The sequence below is a fragment of the Muscardinus avellanarius genome (assembly GCF_963383645.1).
Source record: "Muscardinus avellanarius genome assembly, chromosome: 19".
Taxonomy (NCBI): Eukaryota; Metazoa; Chordata; class Mammalia; order Rodentia; family Gliridae; genus Muscardinus; species Muscardinus avellanarius.
In genome coordinates this window covers 29747887-29758363 of record NC_137805.1, presented here as the reverse complement: position 1 = coordinate 29758363, position 10477 = coordinate 29747887, and the positions used below count along the sequence as shown (strand labels likewise).

General features: G+C 57.6%; 1 protein-coding gene across 1 annotated transcript in view; it reads right to left on the bottom strand.

Moving 5' to 3' along the window:
* Nucleotides 1-841: 841 nt before the first annotated feature.
* Nucleotides 842-10477, bottom strand: part of ATP9A (ATPase phospholipid transporting 9A (putative)) — a gene marked incomplete at both ends in the record, with an annotated part of 110876 nt that continues 101240 nt past the window's right edge. Inside the window, 5 exons of the mRNA XM_080716671.1 lie at nucleotides 842-978; nucleotides 5232-5435; nucleotides 7089-7146; nucleotides 7650-7758; nucleotides 9062-9126. Of these exons, the coding sequence (XP_080572797.1) occupies nucleotides 842-978; nucleotides 5232-5435; nucleotides 7089-7146; nucleotides 7650-7758; nucleotides 9062-9126 (573 nt within the window). The remainder of the gene's footprint in view (nucleotides 979-5231; nucleotides 5436-7088; nucleotides 7147-7649; nucleotides 7759-9061; nucleotides 9127-10477) is intronic.

The window sequence follows — 10477 nt, the reverse complement described above, 5'->3', positions numbered from 1 at the left end:
GCCCCGGCCTCGGAGAATCTGAGTCAGCGCGGTGCCCTGTCTAAAGAATTAGCTGAGTGTATTATCACACTGTGCACACGTGGGGGCCGTTCAGCGGCCCGCTTCCTGCTAAAACAATCCTGTTGCAAACATCAGTGGGCTCGCGCAGACCCACCGGCTTTGCAGTAGCCCCCGGCTCCCCGTGAAGCAGGCTCGGGCCGCCGGAACCGTCCTGCAGGGCTCGGGGCCGTCGAGCTGGATCTGGGGGACACGCTGGACTGAGGAGCCCTCTCCCCCTCTCCTCTCAGTTACTTTGCAAGACTTAACGACGTGTCTTAAGATGGGGGGCTGCCTTAAGAGAGGGTATAGTTAGCACGTGTGAATAGAATTATTGCTTGCACAACTTTTACCAAACCTCAGTCTTATCCTCACAAACCCACGCCGAGAGCTTTGGATTTTTTTTGAAACCACTTTTTTAAGAGCAAGAAAGGCTTAAAGAGTGCGCGCGTGATCGGACCATTAAGAGAGAAAAAAAAAGGCTTCTACAACCTTCAACTAGACAGAAACTTTTATCACGGGACAATAAAATTCAAGTCATGAGGAAGCCTGCACAGTGACCTACAGACACCTCTGCGCAGAGCCACTGCTGGCTCGGGGGTCACATTTCCTTGCACGGGATCCCCGGGTTCCCTGGGCACGCCGGGGCCCTCGGGACCCTGTCTCCTGCGCCTTCAGTACCAGGACTCCACTGGGGGCCGAGCCTTCCCACGCCCGGTCTGCACATGTCGGCCACCACGGCCCCGGAGGTTAATACAGAATTGCACTCTGTCCGCCAGGAGAGCCCGGAGACGTAGCTCGCAGCCTACGACGTGAGCTTCGAGTAGCTGGGGGGAGAGAACCGTCTCCGCAGGTACTTGAGGACGTAGAGGGGGAGACAGCTGACCAGCGTGATGACGGACACTTTCCAGACAAACGACAGGGTGGTGATGAAGTACACATCTGCAAGGAAGCGGAAGACGGCAGTGAGAGGCGGGAGTGTTCCAGGAACAGCCGTGCCCATTATCAAAGAGAAGGCGGCCCCGGCACTGGCTCCCGTCCCCGCCGCCCTCGCACGGGGACGCCCGGGGCTGGCAGCGCGCGCGGCCCGCTGGCTCCGATCGCTGGCTCTCCCCCACCCGGCTCCCCCAGCTTTCTGGTGTGCAGTGAGATGCCATTTTCAACTAGGAAAAGAAAGCCACGGGGAAACGTCCTTAACAGGTGTTTTTGATTTGGAATCTGACAGTCGGGAGTTTCTGAATCCAGCCACTGGCGGGCGGTAAGAGACAGTCGTACGCGTGGTTCCGCTCCCTGGCCGACATTTCCCTCTGTCTTAATGTCAATCAAAGAAAGCCCCGAGATGGGCCTCCAGCAGCGCAGGACCCCCGTGTCCCAGCCAGGCCTGCCCGGCTCTCTGACCTCTGCTGCATGCTACACCCAGGAGACCCAGGTTTTCTTGAGGGAGGAGTCAGCTTGGGGTTTCAACACAGCAGATTAAGTAAACCCTTTTCTGTCTGCTGAGCACGGGACACGGAACGCAGCCGGCACTGATTAGGCACCTACTGAGTGCTGGGTTGGGCTCAAGACCCACGACGTGAACAGACACTCGAGTGCCCTACACCCAGCCCCGCGGCCGGCCCACGTCCCATGCAGCCAGCTCGGGTGACGGCACTTCCCGAGGCCAGGGGCCACAGCTCAGTGCCCCTGCAGGCCCAAGCCCTCGAGCACACAGCAGGTGCACACAAACCCTGTTCTGAAAGCCTCGGGCGGGCGTGGGGCTTCTCAGACTTCACGGGAGTGATGCTGTCACCCTTAAAGAAGGCTTCGCAAAGAGCGAAGCTGATATGCGCCCGGAGATGCTTCGAAGCCGGGCGCGGTGGCGCATGCTCGCAGTCCCAGCATCCGGAAGCCTGAGACAGGAGGATCGCGGTTCGCCGACAGCCTCAGCTAATCAGGGAGGCCCTCCGCAACTCAGTGAGACCCTGTCTCAAATTAAAGCATAAAAAACAGGGCAGGGGGTGTTTTTCAGTGTTCGAATGCCCCTGGGTTCCATCCTCAGACCCGGAAAAAAAAAAAAAAAAAAGATGCTTCGAGGTGAGGAAGAAGTGCCTCGGCCTTCTTACTGTTCCCCCTCAAGTGCCGCTTTAGACATTTCCCTCCCGATACACCGCCGACAACTATTTTATGGACCGGGGGTGGAACCCGGGGGCATTCTTCCTCCGAGCTACCTCCCCAGCCCTATTTTATTTTATATGATTTTGGAACAGGGTTTTGCTCCGTCGCTGAGAGGCTTGCCATATTGCTGGAACTCTCCTCAAACCTGCGATCCTCCTGTCTCAGCCTCCTGAGCACTGGGAGTCCAGGTGCGCGCCTCCACGCCGAGCACCGCCAAGAAATCCTTACGTTGCAAGTCTACTGTGAATCTCCTCGTAACGCTGTCTGCGCGGTAATGTGAAGAGGCTGAGGGGCGCTCACACCCCAGCAAAGACCAGGCTCTGCCTCCTGGGGGCCCGCACTCCCCCGCTGACAAGCCCTGCCGAGTGGCTGCAGCAGAGAAGCCCCCGGCCCCACGGGCCTCCCTTGGGGTCCTGACCCTGAGAAGTCCCAGAGGGAGCCGGCCTGCCCGCAGGGACACAGAGGCGGCCAGTGACACGCAGCCAGCAGCTGAGCTCTCCCACCTGACAATCGCCAAAATCTCATCCGGATGGCGTTCCGTCTAAACAACAGGCAGAAGCCGGGCATGGTGGCGCACGCTTGTAATCCCCGCGCTTGGGAGGCTGAGATAGGAGGATGGCAGGTTTGTGGCCAGCCTCAGCTATTTAGCGAGGCCCTCTGCAACTTAGTGAGACCCTGTTTCCAAATAAAGAATAAAAAATATAGGGCTGGGGGTGTAGCTTGGAGGTAGAATGCTCCTGGATTCAATCCCCAGTACCACACACACACACACAGAAATTAATTTAACTGCATCTAATAAAAAGCAAAAATAGAGGGCCACCTGCCCCTCTCGCTGGCCTTGCCAGGAATCCTCTGCGCTGCAAGTGTTGGAGCTCTGCGCCCGAGCTGAGGAAGCCAAGTTCACAATTCCGACAGACAAGCTGCCGGGTCCTTGTGCCCGTGTTAGACATTTACGAAGCTGAGCTAGAAACTAGACCCGGAGCCCGGCTGGGCAGATGGCGGGCCCAGCGCAGCATGGGCCTGGTGGCCCTGCAGGAGCTTGGGCTGCTGGCCGAGCGATCTGGCAAGGCCTAAAGCAAGTGTCAGACCGGCACGGAAGGCAAAAGCCCAGGGGCGCCCCCTACAGCCAGGGCAGGGGAGACGGAGCGCTGGGCCTCACCACTGCGTGGACGCCCCGCCCCTGCCCTGGGACCGCCTGCACCCGCCGTCTGCACATCCCCGGGTGGTTTGTTTTGGTTTTTTTTGGTGGTACTGGGGTTCCTGGAAGCCCTTCTACCTCCGGGCTACACTCCCAGACCTATTTTTACATTTTTTTTTTTTAAATTTTGGAAACAGGGCCTCCTAAGCCAGCGCACGCGGCTGGCTTCGAACCTGCGCGATCCTCCTGTCTCTGCCTCCCAAGCGCAGGGATTACAAGCGTGCGCCACCACGCCCGGCGGTTTGTTTTGTTTTGTTTTTGTTTTGGGTTTTGTTTTGTTTTTGTTTTTGTTTTTGTTTTTGGTAGTACTGGGGATGGAACCCAGGGGCATTCTACCTCCGAGCTGCACCCCCCAGCCTCTTATATTTTTTTTCTTTATTTTGAAACAGGGTCTCACTGAGTTGCAGAGGGCCTCACTAAGTACCTGAGGCTGACCATGAACTGTGATCCTCCTGTCTCAGTCTCCCAAATGCTGGGATTACTAACATGCACCACCACGCCCAGCTCATGGGGCCTCTTGTTACACCGTGTTCATCTCTCTCCTGCTCTGGTCCACCTGCAGCTGCTGAGCTCACAGGCAAAGCCCGCGAGGCCGCCCCTGCCGCCTCCCACCTTGGCTGCCCGTCCTCCTGGCCCGGGGCGGGCAACCCTGCGCATCTACCCAAGGGCCCAGTGTGCACTGCGGTGACAGCTGCGCCTGTCGGGCTCATCACAGAGTCCCCCGGGGTCTGTTTAGGAGCTAGGTGAGGATGAAGTGGCTGAGGAGGGCCGAGGGCAAGGATCCGCTGGGCCGCAAGTGAGGCTCTCAGCAACTTGGCGAGACCCTGTTTCCAAATAAAGTATAAACTAGGTCTGGGAGTATAGCCCAGAGGTAGAAAAACCCCTGGGTTCCACCCCCAGAACAACAGAACGAAAGAAAGAAAGAAAGAAAGAAAGAAAGAAAGAAAGAAAGAAAGAAAGAGAGAAAGGAGAAAGAATAAACATAGAGCTGGGGGTGTAGCTCGGAGGTAGAACGCCCCTGGGTTCCATCCCCAGTACTGCAAAAATAAATAAATAATAAAACACACATTCTATTGTGGTAACACACCTTGCCCACGTGCCTAGCATACAGGAGGCCCTAGACACAATTCCTAGTGCTGAAATGAAATAAATAAAAACCCGCGCTCTGGAAGCACACTCACACCCTGAATTCATTCACAAGCGCCGCTTGTCCCCACGGTCTCCTATTGGAGCTACCGATGGGAAAGCGCGGGCCGCGGGGGAGGGCCACGGGGGAGGGCCACGGGGGGGCTGTGGGGGAGGGCCGTGGGGGAGGGCCGTGGGGGAGGGCTGCAGGGGGGCGCTGTGGGGGAGGGCCGTGGGGGAGGGCCATGAAGGAGGGCTGTGGGAGAGGGCTGCAGGGGGGCGCTGTGGGGGAGGGCCATGGGGGAGGGCCATGAAGGAGGGCTGTGGGAGAGGGCTGCAGGGGGGCGCTGTGGGGGAGGGCCATGAGGGAGGGCCGCGGGGGAGGGCTGCAGGGGGGCGCTGCGGGGGAGGGCCATGAGGGAGGCCCGAGGGGGAGGGCCGCAGGGGAGGGCCATGAGGGAGGGCTGTGGGAGAGGGCTGCAGGGGGGCGCTGTGGGGGAGGGCCGTGGGGGAGGGCCATGAGGGAGGGCCGCGGGGGAGGGCTGCAGGGGGGCGCTGCGGGGGAGGGCCATGAGGGAGGCCCGAGGGGGAGGGCCGCGGGGGAGGGCCATGAGAGAGGGCTGTGGGGGAGGGCTGCAGGGGGGCGCTGCGGGGGAGGGCCATGGGGGAGGGCCAAGGGGGGGCCGCGGGGGGCCGCGGGGGGGCCGCGGGGGCTCACCGATGAACTCGTGCAGGAAGACCAGGGAGGCGACGTAGCAGGCCAGGCTGAGCAGCTCGGCCACCGTCATGAGCCAGTGCCAGGTCTGGATGGTGAGCGCCACCATGAGCAGCTCCGTGAGGATGAGGGACGTGAAGGAGATGGCCACGATGTGCACGAACTCCGACTCGAACAGCAGCAGCGCCCCGTACATGATGGTACTCCCTGGAAGGCCGGAGAGAGCCCTGCAGCTCCCGCCGGGGCCGCACCCCCAGTCCCCACCGGCACCTCTGGGGGTTCGTTCGTTTGTCCTTTGAAGTTGGGGACTGAGCCCAGGGACGTCCTGCATCCAAGCTACACCCCAGCCCGAATTTATTTTTTATTTGAAAACAGGGTCTCGCTTAATTGGCAAGGTTCTCGCTAAGTTGTGAGGCTGGCCTCGGACCTGGGATCCTCCTGTCTCGGCCTCCCGAATGCTGGAATGACAAGCGTGCGCCACTATGCTCAGCTTGTTATTTTTTATTTTGAACCAGGCTCTTGCTAAGTTGCTGAGACTGGCTTTGAACCCACGATCCTCCTGTCTTATCCTCCAAAGTACTGGGATTACAGGCATGTGCCACCACGCCTGGCTCAAGATGGAAATTTATTTTATTTTATTTATATGTGGAACATATAGAAAATGGTATACATTTAGACCGTGCTCGGTGCCCTCCCCCTTCCCCTCCCCCTCTCAACAACGCGCGTCCAGGGTAACCGCGCTATAGTCACGCTAGTGTGCCATAACCACACTTTACACATGCGGACGTAGCTCCTCCACTGATCAACCCCAGCCTTCTTCCCCTCCGTCCTTCCCTTCTAGCTCTGCCGAGGCTTCCCCTCCACTGTCTAGAGTCCCTCTGGTATCCCGTGCTCCCTAGTTAGCATATTAGGGACACATGTGCCCCTTCTCTTTCTGTGCTTGGCTGGTCTCACTTGACATAATGTTCTCCAGATCTTTCCATCTTCTTGAAAATGGCATGATTTTGTTCTCAAGATGAAAATTTAAATATATTATTTAAAATGATAAGCAAGGTGTGGTGGTGGCGCATGCTTGTCATCCCAGCACTTGGGAGGCGGAGACCGGAGGATTGTGGTTTGAGGACAGCCGCGGCTACTTACTGAGGCTCTTTGCAACTCAGTGAGACCCTGTTTCAAAAGTAAAGAATAAAGAACAGGGCCGGGGGTGTAGCTCCGAGGCAGAATGCCCCTGGGTTCCATCCCTCATACCTCAAAAAAAGAAAAAAAAAATTAAAAGGCCGGAGGGGCCGAGGGCGTGGCTCGGTGAAGCTTGTGCCCAGTGCATACGGGGCCCAACACCGCCAAAATAAGTGAGTACCATGAGCCGGGCTGGCGCCGCGCCTTCCAGAGAGCCCAGCACCTCGGCAGGTTGACCAGCTCTGACTGAGCGTGACTGATCCAAAATGCCCAGGACCGGAAATGGTTTTTGAATTTGGGACTTTTTCCCATTTTTTAAATATCTGCATACATATAATGCAGTGTCCCGGAGATGGGACCGAAGCCTGAACACAGAACTCATCTACTTTGAGCGCACGCGCGTCCTCGGCGCCGCGGTCCCGGGAGACTGCGCGTTGGATTTGCTGGTTAGGGCACCGTGTCGGGGCGCAGGAAGCATGGGGTGTGGGGGCGCCTTGGGGTTGGGGTGCCGGGCCTGCATCAGCGCTCCTTCCCTCTGTCTTGGGGCTCACGCTGGGCTCCTCTGGCCGCCACGCCTGCGTGGACCCTCACACTCCAGAGTCTCCATGTTCCGTGGGCAGAAAGGGGAGCCCTGACATCACCGCCCCAGCACCAGGCAAGCCCGCGGCGGCTCCCCGCCCTTACCTTGATAGATGCTAATTAACACCCATATCAAGAACGTCTTGTAGGACAGCGGCCGACCCTAGGGAGACAGAGGCGAGACCGGTCACCGCGGGCGGCGAGGGGCCCCGGCGTGCGACACACATCTGACCGCGTGAGACAGGGTCTCCTTCAAAGACCGCTGTCGGTACGTGGGCACACATCTGCCTCTTAGTAAACACCCCTCAAGACAGACACGGGGAGTCAGACACAGGCAGACACACTCGCTCGCACACGCGTACAATCTCAAAGCCCACCGGGACGTCTCTAGGAGCAGACAGGAGCCACGCTGCAAGGGGGAACCGTCAGGCTTTTAAGAAGCCGTCGGTTATTTTCAATTTCCGTATTACCGTGCCATTTTGGAGGCTTTACGTGTTTATTACCACCTTAAGAAAAGAGCGTAAATGCCCCCCAAAAGAAAGCCAGCCACCGGGGTGCAAGTGTGTTCTCAGCAGACATAAAAGAGAAAAAAGAAGGAAAGAAAATGGACAGAGAGGAAGGAAGGAGGCGGAGGGAGCGCAGGGACGGGAGGGCTGGCCGTCAAACCTTCAGGAGGTCCTTGTAGAGCTCGGGGTACAGCATGGCCACCTCCGACTTGACGTCTTTATCCAGGACGAGAGAAAACACGGGGAACATGGTGTAGATGGTGGAGTAGCTGGGAGGGAAGGCGGCACGGTGAGCGGGCAGCCGGGCCGTCTCCACTCCCCCACACCTGCTCCTTGAGTGATGACCACTGCCGGGCCTGGCTTCCAGCTCCAGAGACTCACAGGCATTTTTGCCTAGCGGCTGGCTCGCCGGCCTCCAAGTCAAGAAGAGGAAGTGTGTGTGTGTGTGTGTGTGTGTGTGTGTGTGTGTGTGTGCATGTACACACAGGTTGGAGGTACAATCTCAGAGAGGGTGGGCCTAGGACAAGGATATTTGAGTGAACACCCACGAGGACCAGTGAGGAGCCAGAGTGGGAAGATGGATTCCATCACAGGAGACCCCACGGCGCACAGCTCGGGGACCCTGACGACTGTCTGGCATGTTTTTTTTTTTTGGGGGGGGGTCTAGGGATGGAACCCAGGGGCATTCTACCTCTGAGCTACACCCCCTGCCCTATTTTGTGTTCTTTATTTTGAAACAGGGTCTCACTAAGTTGTGGAGGGCCTCACTAAGTAGCTGAGGCTGGCTGTGAACCACAATCCTCCAGTCTCAGCCTCCAGAATGCTGGGATGACAAGCATGCGCCCCCACGCCCAGCTGGCATTTTTTTTTCAGTCTGCAGTTAGAAGTGGGCAGAGTCCATTGAGCACTCTGAGACTGAAGTGACCAGCCCGGCACAGTTAGGAGGAAAGGGGTGTGCCGGAGCCCGGCCGCCCTGCCTGCGCACGCTGGGGGTCCTCGCAGACAGGAGCGGGCCTGTGCATCTAGGGCGCTGGGTAACCAGGCTCCACCTACCCGGGTAATTCACAGACCAGGCACATTCTCTGAAAAGGTCAAAAGGAACCTGGTGACATTCTGGGCCAGGGAGGGAGGCGGGCTGACGGCAGCGGACTCACTGGCCGTGTCTGTGCCTGGCTGCAGCCGGGAGCTCTGCGCACGCACTCCCCGGGAGAGTGCGGCTCTGGCCTCGAGGCACTACTGGGCCCTACTGCACCAGAAGGGCGCCCTCTAGACCTCCCCTCTCCCTCAGACCCCGCAGAACACGAGTCTGTGGCCTTCCGTCTCGCTCTTGTGGGTAAAAAGTGACACTGGGACTCTCCGTTGAGCATCCGTCACCACCAGGAGCCAGTGGCGCCAACCGTGGGCTGAGGGCGCATTCGTTCATGGAACCTGGAAACCGCACTGCGGCGCCCACCCGCCTGGGCCGCGAGTCCTGGGCCTCAGGGACAGAAGCGTCTCCGCACTGCATCGCCCCCTCTGTGGCGTTTTAGGGAGGTTTCACATGGATATCAAACCCCTGCCTGACTTCCTTACCCGATGATGAGGAATCCTTGGTAGAGGGGAACGGAGGCGAAGTAGAAGACGGAAGAAAAGACGGCCTGTGCCAAGGAGAGAGGAGGGCATCACCAAGGGCCATGGCAGGCGTCCCCGCGCCCACACAGGACACCAGTGCCCGCCACGCACGGATGCACACAAGCCACCAAGTAAGGACTGTCCCCTGGTCCCTGTTACCCACAGAGGGAAAGGAGGGAGAGGAGCGGAGGCCGACATCCCCGGCTCAGGAGTGACAGGCCCGGACACAGAGCGGGGCGATCGGCCCCAGCGTCCATGTGCAGCCCCTGTGAGCACTGAACTACAAAATAAATAAATAAATAATTCAAGAATTTGTTCTTTATTTCTTAAGTAACATCAGGAGTCCCTTCCTCTAAAAGGGCCTTGGTGCCGAGTGTGGGGGCGCACGCTTGTAATCCCCGCGCCTGGGAGGCGGAGACAGGAGGATCGCGCAGGTTCGAAGCCAGCCGCGCTGGCTTAGGAGACCCTGTTTCCAAATAAAAATATAAAAGAGGTCTGGGAGCGTAGCCCGGAGGTAGAAGGGTTTGCAGGAACCCCAGTACCACCAAAAATAAATAAATAAATAAATAAATAAATAAATAAATAAATAAATAAATAATAGGCCTTGGTGACCATAACACTTTTGTCTGAACAAGAATCTTTTTTTTTTTATTCTGAGGATGGAACCCAGCAGGGGCATTCTACCTCTGAGCTACATTCCTAGCCTAATTTTATTTGTGTTTTGAAACAGGGTCTCACTAGGCTCATGAGAGCCTCGCTATTTGCTGAGGCTGGCCTCGAACATGTCTCAGCCTCCCAGGTACTGGGATTGCAAGTGTGCGCCGCCATGCCTGGCTCTAAGAATACTTTAAAAAGAGAAATAAAATGCCGTGTCCGTGTGGATCGGAGGCTGGCCTCCAGGTGCAATTCTGAGACATTCTGCGCAGCAGATGGGGTGAGAGGCCCCGTGTGCTGCCAGGAGCGATGCTCGATTCTGGAATATTCTTTCTGACTGACACTCATTAATATCCGGGCACTGCAGAAGTCGGCTCCCCCAGGCCTGCTTTTGAGTCTGTGCCCAGAGACGAGCTCAGTCATCTCCCGGTGATTGAAACCACAGCATTACCCAGCTCAACCGGTGAATTAGCATAAACTAACAGACAGATGTGGTCTGATGAACCCCACCAGCTGCTGAGCCTCAGATCACTGATGGAATCAGTCTATGGGCCCTGAAGATATTTAAATGTGAAATCACTTCAACGGGCCTGGAGGGAGCCGCACTAGCGCAGCACCCCGGATCAGTCTGCAAGGGAAACCTCCTTTCACAGACGACTAGGCCTTTGCTGGAGTCTGTACATTACAGTTTCCTTCCTTCCTTCCTTCCTTCCTTCCTTCTTT